The 15,095-nt window shown below is 37.3% G+C and overlaps 1 protein-coding gene across 3 annotated transcripts in view; it reads left to right on the forward strand.

Moving 5' to 3' along the window:
* SATB2 (SATB homeobox 2) overlaps positions 1-15,095 on the forward strand; it is a 190,036-nt gene that overhangs the window by 133,752 nt on the left and 41,189 nt on the right. For all 3 annotated transcript variants that reach the window (XM_032755048.2, XM_058439896.1, XM_032755047.2), the window contains one exon: positions 1,547-1,702. In XM_032755048.2, the coding sequence (XP_032610939.1) occupies positions 1,547-1,702 (156 nt within the window). The remainder of the gene's footprint in view (positions 1-1,546; positions 1,703-15,095) is intronic.

Here is a 15,095-nt window from a genome sequence, read left to right on the forward strand (position 1 = left end):
TCCCAAGCTGGCAAGAAAATTCTTGCAACAGCACCTGGCATAAATTGAAGATTTTGGAGGCAGTGTGTAGTGCAGTGTCCTGAGCCCATGTTTTCGAGCCTGAGAGACTTGCGTTCAGATCATGGTTCCTTCACTGGCTGCTGGGTGTCCTAGGTTAAGAGCCTCTTTTATTTCAGTTTCTTCATTTGTAAGATGAAAATAATAATATCTAACTCATTGGAATCTTAAAAGAATTAAATGTGAAAACAAAAGTTAAAATGCTTTCTGGAGTACCTGGCCCATAAAAAGCACGCCATAAATTATAGTAATTATTGCTTTGCAGTAATTAGAAAATAGTATGAGAGAAGGAGGAGGTAGAAGAAAAATGGCAGAAGTTACTGAGCACTGTTAGAAAGCAAAGCCTTTATGGAAACGTAGGGTCATAAGTTCTGCCGCTAGACAGCATTTGTCACAGAGTCCACACTGCCTGTTACATCTTTCTGTGGACCTGCATACTGCTGGATCCAGTAGAGAACAGCTCAGGGCATCCGCACAGGGAAACTTGTGATTGGGAGATAACTCTGTTGGTTTGAGATTCTAGGGTGAATGGGGACAAAGAGAAAAAACCCAGGTTAGGCCAATTCAGCTGGTAGTGCACAAGGATCAAAGATGTCTTTTCCTGAAATCTTGCTGCCAGAGGTCCTAAGAAAATGTCTCAGCCTTCTCTATTAGACACCAGCAATGCATTCTAGGGCTCCCACCAAGTGAATGTTATGACCGTCTTTTGGATTAAGTAGATTCAGACATTTTAGGGTTATCCTAACCCCAAGAAGTATAGACATCTTCTATATTGTCCTTCATTTGTCTCTGAAGCTGATGGGAAATCATTCAATTAAAACGAGCACTGCAGAATACATAAAACCACAATATGAGTTTAAGAAAATGAAAACGGCACATCAAAGGCATTCTGAAGCCTAGTTTTATGAAATGAAATTTTGTTTCATTTCCACTGATTTCCTAGGTGAAATTAGGTGACTGTCTGGGTAGCATAATGATGATAATGATGGGAAACCATACATACTCGAATGACATACGTAAAGCTTTAATAAAGAATAAGAGAGACTCGGGAGTGCATTAAATTGAGTAATAATTTATTATTTAGAGACCTCTACGCATTTACTCATTTTTTTTTTCTGAAAGAATTGGCTCTTCTTCCAAGGTGTGCCATTTTTAGAAAGAAAAGGTTAACTGTGTGTGTGTTCTGCATGTTTGTTTTGTAGTTAGATGGTTGCTTATAGTTTGGTGTCTAGGAGAGCCATCCTACCTGTGAACCTTCATCTGGGATACTGTGAGAGAACAGGGTTGACAGGATTCTGCATGTCCTATAGGAATGCACTGCAATTATTTCCAATCACAATTAACCTGATTAGAATAATGGACAGGAAGTGTCCCTCTGTAGCTAATGCAGTTTGGCATCAGCTGACTGAAATCCTTTGATAATTTCTGCACAGATGGCTGGGCTGAATGCAGCACTTTTTAAATTATTATTTTCATGGTCTCTTGGTAGGCCAAAACCTCGACACCGACAACAGACCTCCCTATTAAGGTGGACGGCGCCAACGTCAACATCACAGCTGCCATTTATGACGAGATCCAACAGGAGATGAAAAGGGCCAAGGTGTCTCAAGCCCTGTTTGCCAAAGTGGCTGCAAATAAAAGTCAGGTGAGTGGTTTTTAAAAGAGCAAAATCGAGGGCTGGAATTAGATCCTTCTCCTTCCTCCACCAATAAAAATACATCTGTTCCTATAATAATAATAACAATAATAACCCCCAAGAAACCTGTCATGTTGTGCCTTTTACTCTAGTTTGCTTTTATTCCCATTGGAGTTCAAAATAGAGATGAAGCCAAAACCCGATCGTTTTTCTTTTAAAGATTTAAAAAAAATGAACCTCGAATGATTTCTCTCCTTATTCTAAACACTGCAGTGTACCCTTTTGTTTCTCTCCCTTTATATATATGTATATATATATACATATATATGAACAAAACTTAGAATGTATGTAACAGCACCTTTCTGAGACCAAGTTTTAGACAAGTCTCATCACCTTTCCTGTTCCCACAAGGGGAATGGCTGACTCTGTTATAATAACCACTTTTCCCCAGCCCCAGAGACACATTTTGATGTCAGGTGTTTCTTTTATGTACAGAATACAGTTGTTTTTTTCAGGAGAAAACACACGTTGGGGAGTGCAGAGTAAGTGCTAAAATCTTTTAACAGAAAAACACAGAAGCTTAACCAGTAAAATTTTTCAGAGTTCTGGGATTGTGGAGAATGTAATGCTCTGGGGAAAAGAGCAGACAGATGCTTAAGTTTTTTATTTCTGAAAGCAGCAACAGTTGATGGGATCTACTATCTGCTTCAATTCTTCATTTAAAGGCACAACTTCTGCCCAAACCTAGAATCCTAGGTTTGAGGTGCATGCTTACTTATTTATACCTAGGGCAAACACCTAATGCAGAGTAGTGGAAACAAAAGTTAGTTAAAGCATAATTTTGAGAGTCCTTTGATTCTGAGCTTGATTTCCTCTGTGTCCTTGTATGACAAATGTTTTCATCCCTACATATGTAAATAATTGAATGGTCGATCATCTCCCTAACAAATCTTCTGTTGTGTGCTATAAAGAAAGGAAGTGACTGAGTATTGTATTTCTATTAAGCAAGAAGGTTAAAATAAAATAAAAATAAATAAAAATTAAGTTTTTAAAACTGAAAAATTCAAACTATAGTTAAATGTTATATTTAGATTAATTATAGAGTACAGGGTTAGCCGTTTTTACCTGCAGTTTTAACCTGATGTAGGTTATTTTCAGATGTTGATAAAAGGAGGGGAGTAGAATATCAAGGAACTTGGAAAGGGATTAAAATGTTTGTTTCCCTTTTCAATTTCAGTGTAGTAATTTTTCCAGATTACTCTGACTTTCTCTCATCCATGAAATCAGTGAAATACAGTTTGCTAAGACATGATGTCCAACCATAGTATGAAATACATGAAAAGAAAATACCATAGAGCCTTCTTAAACTGTTAAATGCATAAAATCCCATGTACCACATGGCAAAATATAATGAGAGTTGGAGCTGTTAAACGAATAAAGCTGTTAAATGCATAATGCCACTTGGCAAAACTACTGTGCATTTAATGGTTTTCCACTGTGTAATAAAGGACATATGTGGTAAATGTGCAGTGAGTATAAAAGCTGCACAATTGATTTTGCAAACCTGCCCCTTAGTTGTGACTTGATGTAAATATCAAAGTTTCACACAGTCCTTCTTTTATAAGCAGCTTTCAAGAAAAACTGAAGACCACAGTCAAGAACTTGATTCCAAATGCCTGTAATCTTCCTGTTGATGTAGCAGTATGGCTTTTGGAAATAGTGATGCCTCCAGCCTCCCAAAATAATTCAGGTAGCTGATTGAAAGCTGCTTTTGCCAATTGGCAGAAGCTTAGCTCTCCAAATTTTTGATGTCTCCTGAAGAAATCAGTAGCCCTGATTTCGTAGAATTTGGAGGAGAACATAGTTCTGGGAATTAATATGCTGAAGGTAAGATTGAGCTTAAGTGAGGATAAGAGGCTTTGAGGTTGTTCTTTTTTCACTGGGACGGTGATCTCATTTTCATTTATGAGTGGGGAGCCTTATGGTAAATAGCTGACTAGATAGGCAATTCAGGCATAATGTTTATTATGTTTTTTTTTTAAATGATACTGCCAAACAAAATGAATTTAACTGGTAGTTTCAAAGGCCATTTAACAAAAGATATTCATTTTATAAGTATCAGTATTCATTTCATAAAAAGTACATTTAGTGAAATCAATTGCATGATTTGGTACATGGCATATATATTTGGTGGCTATCCATAAGGTGTATCTATGTGTGTGTACATGTGGGTACGTGTGTGTGTATGTGTGTATATATATATACATGTATGTGTATACATATATAAATCTATAAGGTGTATATATGAGACTGAGATATATATACATCCATAAGGTGTATCTATGTGTATACAGACATATGTATGTATATACGTAGATATATATGTACATACATATACATGTATATACGTAGACATATATGTACATACATATACATGTATATATATGTCTGTACATATACATACACATACATACACCTTATGGATATATATATCTTAGTCATATATATACACCTTATAGACTTATGTATCTCTCTTAGTCATGACTAATCATGGGACTTAACCTCTCCAAGCTGCAGTGGGGAGTGGCCACACCCACTCCATTGTATTGTGAGGACTGAGAGGAACAAAGATTTTTCTCTTCTCTTGCATTTTCTTCCCTCCTTCTTTTGTTTTTCTTTGGAGGGTCTTAAGTTCTTGCAGTGACTGAATAGCCAAATGCAAGGGCTTTCCCTTCTCCTGAAGGTGAAATTAGGGAAACAGTTAGATACTCTTGTGAACTGGAGTTGCCTTGAATCCCTGAAGGCCGAGTTCAAATATGCATAGCAACCTTCTCCTTCCATTTGAAATTTCTATGACCCCTCCATTAACACTCCTTGGTGTTAATTGCTGTAATCAGCTGTTAAGAATAATTTCTAACACTGCCCTGTGTGTTAGGGAAGCCTTGAATGGGGAATAGGAAGAGGGAGGAAAGTTTTAGAGTAGGAATGGTGGGCTAAGAGGGTCCTTGAGGGCTGTAAGTGTTTAGGTAGGAACCAGATACAATGCAAGGAGAGGGGTTCAGAAAAGGAGTTGAAAGGGTGGCAAACTGGTTCATTGTGAAAATCCATTACTGGGAAGTGTGTGTATATGTTTCCCTAGTGCATGGGTCACATGAGGATGCATGTGTAGGGTCCCAGACCACCTCCTGCAGCTCAGCGCTAGTCCCTTGGTGATTGCTAGGCCAGTCCATCATCCACTTCCATTAGGTATCTCCTATCAGGCCTTTGCCCCTTTCTTCATGGGAAAGGAGTCCAAGAAGGATAAGACCAGAGGGAAAGACATGTTTATGCGCATTTTACCTTGTACTTTACCTTCATTTTCTATTTAGGACCAGTTTAGTGGTTTAAAATAATTTTCTGTGCGTGAATTCTGAGGATTACCTTCCTTTTCTGTCTGCAGAATACTCAGATCGTGGAATAGAATGACAGTGGTAATTCTCTGTGAATTAGGAGTTAGGGGTTCTTAGTAGAAGCCATAATGTAAAGGCATATGGAGTGTTTTCTGTATAACTCCAGTCTGACCCTCACATACAAAGGGCCACCAGGGAGCGAATGCCCCACATTCAGTCTGTGTGGCCACAGGAATGCCTTGTTCCTCAAAAGCTTCTGCTAATCTTGCTGGCCCTCTTCTGCAGATTCTGTAAGGCCGCTTTGCCCCTTTCTTCCCAATTTTACCCAATCACCTGTGATCTGGGATGTAGAAATCTAGAGGAGAGAAAACATAGTAACCTGTGGGCACATCTTCTGTGGTTCTCCGGGGACGGTTGTGTACTTTGACAACATCCTCAGCCACATTTCTCTCCCTTGACATCAATTACCCCATTTCCCAGACACTGATTGTTTTTTTCTTCTCATATCCTTCTGTCTTCTCCCTTTTATGGGCTATGATAGGTTAGCTCATAGAATGCTAAGGATCATCTGACTTTTTTTTTTTCTTTGAGAGGAGAGTTAATCTTTATTATTTATTATTATTATTTGTATACCCAAAGACCCAACACTACATATGTGATTGTTTTTTTTTTTTCCTACTAGGTTTGGGTAAAAATAGAGTAGGGAGAGAAATGGAAAGGGGCTTATTTTTAATCTCTGTTTTCCCTTCCCTCCATTAAAAAGATAAACCAATGAACAAAAACTTCAGAAGGGCTGTGGACTTGCTTTTTGTATCAGGAAGGTGGAGAGAAACTGATACACCCTGTTCTGTTCCATACAGACAAGGGGAAAAAGACGGCCTGGTTGTAAATCCCAGATGGTGATAATGAAAGGGGGCAGCCCCAGAGCCTGCTGGGATAAAAGAAAAAGGGTGATTTTGGAACCAACAGGGACCCAGGGGGATCTGTCCTCATCTTTACAAAGGTTTAAAGACCTCTGTCAATCCTCCATGCTACCTATGCCCTTGCAGGTCCACTAGCTGCAGGAGCTGCCACTAAAGTCGGGAATGAGAGAGAGAGTTTTTCTTCCTACTACACACTTTAGAATGGGAGGCATAATTGTGATCCTGTTGTAGCTAAAAGGATGGATTTCTGGCTTGTAATACACAATTCTACAATCATTTTCCCCATAGAAACTATGACCTACATGGTGATTGGGTTTCAGTATGTTCTATGCTTCATGTACATTAGGATTAAGTGGATTTTGTGTACTGACCTTTATGCCTTATCACTATGTTTCTACAAAAAAAAAAAAAGTTTCAAGTTCTCAACTACTTAACAAATTGTATTCCTGAGAGTGTACTTATGTTTTAGATGCAGTTTACAAGTGCAGATTTTATGAACATTGTTTTTTTCTTTAAATCTCTCCTTATAGGTGGTCTAATTTGCTTGACAGGCTAAATAATTTAAAACATGTAGGTCTCTGTGGAAGATTCTTTTTATATAAAAGAAAAATAAAGGAAAGAAGTAATTAATTTTTGTTTTTGTGTCTCTTAAAATGTCTCAGGTACATATTTATACATTTTTTAAAGAAATAACTTATATTTTGTGATTACGTAAGTAATTTAACAGCCTCATTTTAAAAAATTCAGAAAGTGACGAAGAATATGAAAGTAAAAACGTGGATCACCCATGATTTCATGACCCAGACATAGTTACTATTAACATTTTTTAATCTTTTCTTTCGATGTGTATATTTGCATGGGAGTGTATATTTATGTCCTAATTGATATTATAACTGTGTAACACATAATTATAAGACAAGTTAAAACTATAATTTTTTAGGACAACTTTTTTATGTGGAAGAGTAAATTTACAAAATATAAAATATTATCTTGTCTCATTATTTAGTTTCCTAGCCTTTAAAAAATGTTGCACAAAGATCAAAGTTTTGCCATTTTGCACAAAAAATGCTTTAATGTTGATCTTATATTATTAAGTTTCCATTTTGAGGATACCTTTATTGGGGCTGGGATAACTTAGGGCACTGGAAGTAGACATATTGCTGCCCTGAGCTCTCTGGTATAAAGACTAACAGAAACTATAGGCCATAGGATACCCTGTGTAAAATGAGTTGGTGGTCTGTCTCACTGCTAATGATTTTGCTTTTGCCATTTATATTCAACATGTAAGGTAGGCAAAAATGAGGTGTACAGCCTTGACTGAGTAGCTGTCAGGTAGGTTTCTTCAGAACACAATCATTCTGAGAGCCTATCATGGACCAGTTTCCACTCTTGTCAACTGGGCGAAATATACTAAAATTTAGGGATGGTGTTCCAAATTCAAATTCAAAAAAGTTTAATATATGTACTCTAAAAATACCATTTGAAAAATATTATTATGCCTAGTGAAGAAATTTCTCAGATTCCCAAATGCCAAACTAAGTCGTGTGAACATAGTGATTTGATGCGTGAGCGTCAAGTTGAGCCCTCCAGTCTCCCCTCTTTTTTCTTTTGGTATAATCTCAAGAAATCCGATTCTAGTGAAGGAATCTCCTCAGACATTCCCATAAGATCTCAGTTTTAATATCAACCTCATGATCAAGAATTGAGTTCTTTTTACCACTCTCACAATTAATTATGTTAATGTTTCATGCCTTAAAATTAGTCTTTATAGGAGTCCTTAGACAATCAATAATAATGATGATAATGAAGATTAATCAGACTACATATGCAGTTCTTAAAATGTCAAATACTTTTAACTTATCACTAAAGTTTTAAAGTCATTTTAAGTTCATTTTATCCTCTGCAGAAACCTTTGAGTTCATTATTTTTCCTGTTCCTGACTTGGTAATTTTGGAAACTTGCATGCGTCTTTGAAGTAAATTAGGTTGCCATATTAAAGCCTTCTCTCTGATTTCTCCCCAGCCCATTGGGGAAGAGGACATCGAGTTAAACTGTGGTTCTTACAGTGGGAGAATGTTGGTATCTACGAATGGTTGCTACCACTTTGCTGTTGAGACTAATCTTCTTCTTTTCACAGGGCCAAGACTAGGGTAAGGCAGGCTAGCTGCCTAGGGTGCAAGATGTAAGAAGGCACACACTTGTCAAGCCATATTGTTTACATTTCATGCCCTAGTCGCTTGCTCACCTCATTCTAGTTCCACCCTGATCTTTAAAAAAAGTCTTACTCCTGGTTGTCTGCCCTGTCTGGTTTCCCAACCGCTACCCCACCCACACCACCCCCACCCCCACCACCCACCCATTATGATAAGTTCTTGAGGAAGTTTGCAATATACAGTGATATGTCACAGGTATGCTGGCATTTGGACCTGAAGGGAGGCACTGGAAGCATTTTGGTTGTTTTCAGTTTGATATTTTAGCCTAGTACATTTTGCTGTTAATATCTTTCTGCTGTTGAAGTGAAGAAGTCCAGGATTGTTTTCAGTTTGATATTTTAGCCTAGTGCATTTTGCTGTTAATATCTTTCTGCTGTTGAAGTGAAGAAGTCCAGGATTCTAAATTCATTCTTCTCTTTTGACAAACACAAATGGCTTTTTCAGGTGCATGTACCCATGTATGCATGTATGTGTGTTTGTACATATTTGTATGTGTAAAGGTGTACCAAGTCTCCATACTATTAAATAGCTATGTATATTCCATGTATGCTAAGGAGGGCAACAAAATTTTGTGTAATCCCCCCTTGACTTGAGCCCAGCAGAGGTTTAAAGGGCTGTTCTGAAATAAAATTTTCATTACTCTCAAGTACAGACTCAATCTTTACAGACATATCCATAGAAATGTCAGTGACATGCATAAGATAACCCAGACATAGCTAAAAATTGATCCCTGTAAAAATACAGTTTAGAATTTAGTATACAGTTTTGAAAAGTAAAGAAGCAGATCTTCTGTGCTTACCACATTTAAAGTATAAAATAATTAACTTTGAACTTTAACCAAACAGCCAGCACAAATCTTTTTTCAGGTTTAGATAACCTCCTTGTAGGGATTCATTGAAGCCCTTGACAAGCCTTCCTTATAGTCAGGCTTTTATCCATTTCAGTTTTCTTGATTAGGTTATCTTGAGTCATTAGGGGGTTTATTTATTTTAATAGACACTTATTGGATTCATGAAAAGAGAATTTGGTGACGAAGAAACAAGAGCTGAATATTATCTGGCTCATTTCACACTTCAGAAGAGTCTCAACCATCTGAAGAGAAATCCTTTCACAGTTACAAAAGTTTGTTTGGGGACTTTATGTGCTTCCATTTAGAAAGCGAACTGTCTGTGGTTAATAATATGAGTTTCCTTTTGAGATACTCAAAAAACATTTCCCTTTGGTTACATATGCTGACATTTTCTGTATTGAAGATGTGGGTGAGTAAATGGCCTTTTGCATTTCTGCTGCAAGAATCTATGAGTCATTCTCCTGAAGAACTGTTCATTTGCTGAGATATTCATTCATTAGAGTTCCTAGAGGGCCAAAGGGAGTGGGGGCTACTTACTAATTAGTAGGTGAAGTAACTCTTTAGCTTTGTGTTAGTCATATCAAGGGGAATAATCACTGTGACAAGGCCCTGCCTTCAAGGAGCATATACGGCTTTATTCAACAGGGGCAAAGTTATTAACTCTCTTGTGGGAGATCAGAGCAGGCTATGAACTTGTGTTTAGTGCTGAGCAAGTTCTAGTTTGTATTTGTTCTGAAATATTGTAAAAACTGGAAAATTAGTCATATACCTAGACCAATGTTTTTTAAGGAAAAAACGTGGGGGCTGTGAGAAGTTGTGGTCAAAACCAAGTGTCCTGGGGAAGAGAAAGCAAGCCATTTTGTATGCAGTGGCATTTCAGTACCATGGACAGGAACCCCACTCTTTTCATCTGTGGTGTGCCCCTCCCCTCCTTATCACTTAACACATAAGATTTACAGCCAAGATTCAAACTCTTGATCTGTTAAGCTCCAAGCTTGAACACTGGGCCATATTATTGTTTTGTGAAAGCCCTCCCTGGTCATTTGAACATTCTCAGCCTTTGGTATGTGGTTTGGAGGATATGTTACTCATTTATTGTGGACTTGAAATATTTTAATCTTTTAAAATATTTTATAAGTGAAATAGATATTGCCATACCTCATTCATTTTGAATTGAAGAGAGCTTTAAAAACTCTAATATTAACAACAGCAACAACAGAAATACACGCATATATACACACAGAGAAAGAAAAGAAAGTGGTTAAAATGATAACAGATTATTTAAATGATTGATGTAGTGTGGTTCTTTATGATATATGTCATGTCTTTTTAGAATGAACACTCCTAGAGGGTAGAACTTATGAAGTGTGCACTTTACCAGTACCAGGCCATTGTGGGTCCCAGTTAATACCAAGCCATACAAGTTCACTATGAAAAAAGATACCTAGGCTAGGATAAGTCATACTCTTGACCTTATGATAGCCTTTTCCCCAACAACTTCTTCTTAAAAAGGAAGAAGGTGGGGGAAAGAGAGGAAAAGAAAGACGAGTTAATTCTTCATCATATGAGTTTAAAAGCCTTCAACGACTCCTAGGGCCCATAAGATTAAGATAAAAATTGTTTTTTTGCATGACATTCTTTATAATCTGAGCCCTACCTTCATTTCTAGACTTTCAGTCCTCTCCCCACCTGGTGAAATCTATCTTTATCTTCCAAGGTTCACCTTGCATGCCATAATCTCAGTGATGACACTTTTCCTGAACTGCTTCATGGTCAGAATTACTCACTTTCTTGTTGGCAGTCTCAATTAACCTTTCAAGTAAAAAGTAACAATGACAATTAGATAATATATGTAATGTACTAGTCCATTGCATGGCATGCAGGAGATGCGTGCTCAACAGAAAATTGTTAACAGAATCAATGTCCTGAGAGACTACTATTACTATTTGCAATTTATATAATGGACCATTTTCCCTATTGTATTCATGCATTAGAGATAGGGAAACAAACCTTAGAACAGTGACAAAGTTGCTTCTGAGAATTACTACTTCTCTCCAACAGTAACTCTCTGAATTTGAGTCCATAAAACATTCCTCTAGGCTAATTTCTGTGTACTCTAATAATTTTGGTTAAATCTAATGACTATTTATTGAGAAACTACTATGTGTAAGAAACCATACTCTACTCTGAAAATGGTAAAATGAGTAAGAAACCAACCCTTGCCCTCCACTCCCATCAAGAAGCTAACTGTTCTGATAGGAATGCAGACATAGTCACCCCTAAAAATAATAATGATCAAGTTGTGAAAAAGTATAAACAAAATGCTTCAGGATTATGCAAGAGTGAGCAACAAATGAGACCACATCAGCTGAGCCTTGAAGTACAGCTTCTCATGGGGAAAAGAAGTTTGAGTATGAGACATTCCATCTGAGACAGTAACATGGCAGAAGCATGAAGGTGAGAATTTACCTGTGAGTAATTCACAGTGGCTGGAGCACAAGATCAGTAGGGGAACTGGTGGGAGACAAGGTCATGAAAGAAAAATGGAGGCAAATGGTGGTTTTTTTATTGTTGCCTCTAGTAATGTTCTTAAATTGTGAACTAGAGGTTCTCTTCTTTATACAACTCATTAATGAAACTGTCAACTTAATAAAAGATAAACTATGAATTTATTATTCATCTTCCAGAAAGAATTAATGGCACGTTTCTTCAAATAGTAAGCATGTCTAATACATTTACAATGTGATTTGCTTTGTAAATGTAGATTGATATGCAACTTTTCAGGAACACGTGGATTGTAAACAAACTATATCTTGACTGGTAGGAGTGTCATCTTACCTGCATAGTTGGAAGGGCAGTCAGAGTTGTTTTTTCTACTAAGGGAAATATATTTGTTTAAGCGGCTGATGAGATGGCTAAAATGAGATGTGAATAAATATTATTTGCTTATGCACCCTAATGCTTGGGAACTTTTAACCATTGATTGCAAGGAAGCAGTCTTTGAACTTATTAATACATTCCTTCTCTGGATTCAGATTTTGAAGGTAAAATAAAGTTTTAATTGTGAACCTCTTGTTATTATTACACTTAGGCTCCATGTATATTTTTCTCTATAAGTTCCAGGAATTTCCTGTATCTAAAAAAACCTTTTTATTTTGAACTAATTTTAGACTCACAAAAATGTTGCCAAACTAGTATGGAAGGGATCATTGCACTGTATTATATATCCCTCACCTATCTTTCCCTAAGGTTGACACCTTATATCACCATATGGCAATTATTGATGATAGTGAAATTATCAAAACCAGGAAAGTGACATTATTTCTATACTGTTAACTAAACGAAAGCCTTATTCTAATTTCACCTGTTTTTCTACTAATGTCTATTTTCTGTGCCAGGATCCTATCCAGCAACCACATTGCATTTAGTTATTCTCCTTAGTCTTCTGCAGTCTGTGACAGTTCTTAAGTCTTTCCTTTTCTTTTATGACCTTGCCATTTTTGGTTATTTTTTTGAACACTTCTCAGTTTGGGTTTGTTTGATATTTTCTCATGTTTCGACTGAGGTTATGCATTTTGGGCAAGACTACCTCAGATACAATGTTGTAACCTTTGCAGTACATCATATCAGAGCATTCATGGTGTCAGTATATCATCACTAGTTATTTGACCTTGACCACTTTGTCAAGGTTATTTTTTATTTGTACCTTTAATCCTGATGGTTTATCACTGTCTGCTTTTTCTGACAGATAACAAGGTAATAGATCATGGAATGTAGAACCAAAAAGGAACATAGAGACCGTCTTTTGTTAACCTGTCCTTTTACAGTTAAGCACCCAGGAGCTTGAACAGGGTAACTGTTTGCCCAAAGGTCACCCAGTTATTTAATGACAGACCAGGAACTTAGCAGTTAGGTCTTAGAGATCCAGGTTTGATACTTTCTACATTCCTAACTATGCTCAAACACGTATAATTCACTCAGTCCTAGTTTTACCAGACTGTGAAAGCTAAATGGACTATATGAATATACAGCCAAACTTTGGTCAAAACTTAAAACCAGGCTAAGAGGGAAATCCCAGGGAAGTATATACTCCACAGTTCATGGTGCCCACTCACAGAGCTGGCCAAGGCTGGAAACCAGATGAACTTCTGTATCAGCATTTCTGAAATGAAAATAATTCTCATGGAATGCTCCACATAACACAGAGAAAAACAACAAAAACCTACTTGAGATTTTTAACAGAAAAAGGAGATTTGTTTATTAATAATTCATGAGTTCCCATTGAACATGCATGACAGAAACAGTGCTATTCAATAGAGAATACTGTCATCTGTCACTGTTTTATTTGACATTTACGCTTTTTTTTTTTTGCCTGATACTGCAAAACTTTCTTGGATGGCATGCAAAAATTATATAAATGAAAAAAATCCCAATGTGGGGACCCTTTATCTCTTCTGTGATGGGTTCACTCACAATTACATACATGTGTGTTCATGCAACTGCGTGGCACTTTCTCACACATTCATTAGCCAGCAAACAAGCTAATAAGAGACCCTACTGAGAAAACAGAGATAAGCATCCCAAATGGGCTGGTGAAAAGATGCTATGAATAAAATGATGGTGCATGAGATGGGAAGTGAGGTGGAAGAATAGATTTCCTGAAGATAGGCATACAAATACATGGAATGAGCAAGCGAGCCAGAGTGAGGGGAAGGTAAATCATGGCTGCCATGAAGAAAACTAACACAAAAATACATTACCAGTTCAGATACAAAATAAATACATACAAATGGCATCACAGGAGCACCCGTAGGAGGGAATAACGGCCTTTAGGAGAACAGCAAGGTGGAGTTAGGATCACCTTCCGGTTTTGTGCTACTATAAGGCTCTTGACAATCTTTCTGCTCTGTAGGTTAGTTATTATTTATAAAAATCACAGAACCAGCTGATACATTCATAAGCTAATTATTGAGGCAGCTGGGTACACATGGTGCAATATGTCCAAGGCTGTGAAGTATCACAGATTTCTTGGGGCCTGCTGTGGTGGGGGTGCGCTGTTGAAGGCTCCATCCCTTAATCTGATCAGCCAAGCAAACACTTTGTGGGGAAACTAGATTAATAACCCTCTAAATACCATGAATGTGCTTCATCTTCAAAACTGGGTTCCCTTAAACATGCTATTAGCTCAGCTCCATCAGGGATTTGAGGAAGTTCTCTGGTGCCTTAAGAACAGGGTCTTGTTGGCTACCTCCCTGTGCCAGAAATTAATTTGGTTTGCTTATGTCTGCACACATGATCACACTTGTGTCTAATCTGCTCCCTAATAGCTTCAAGGTCAAGACCTTGCATGTCAGTGGGCAAATTGAGCACTACACTTCTTAAAGACTGATGGCAGACAGCACACAGTCCATAACGAGGCCTGTAGTGTTGTTCTAAGTGATTGTAATGAGTGCAGATTATAACAGCGCATATAAATCAAATGCGGCAATGAATGTTGTGCGAGACATTCCCAGTGTCGTAAGTGGAGATACCACTCAGCTGTCACCTGTCTTCTTTCAAGCTGTGGCTTCCCACAATGCAGTTCAGTCCTCAAGTAGAACAGCAGGTGCTGTCTTCCTTAAGGTCTGGGTATCTCAGATCTTCATCTTTTAACAGATGCAGGTTTTTGTTTGTATTTTCCATTAAATGGTTGGTCTCCATGCTCTTGCCTCCCCTGGGAGATGTTAAACATACCTGTTTGAAACATTTGAAAGAATTCAGTTGGAGACTTATTCAGATCTATGAAAAGATAGAGAAGTAGGAGCTTATTTTTCCACAGATGGTTTATTTTCCATTTCAAGAATTCTTTTACTTTATGCAAAGAAACCCTTGAGGAAACACTTGGGGACTAGGAGACTTTTAAAAATATAATTTATTTTCTGGTAGGGATAAAAAAATTTGTCTTCATTTTTTATATACATTGCACCTTGAAAATCAACCATGACCTGCCTTTCAATTGAGTTGAAAAAAAAAAAATCTATGAAAATA

Source organism: Hylobates moloch, unplaced genomic scaffold (genome assembly GCF_009828535.3).
Source record: "Hylobates moloch isolate HMO894 unplaced genomic scaffold, HMol_V3 SCAFFOLD_1, whole genome shotgun sequence".
Lineage (NCBI taxonomy): Eukaryota > Metazoa > Chordata > Mammalia > Primates > Hylobatidae > Hylobates > Hylobates moloch.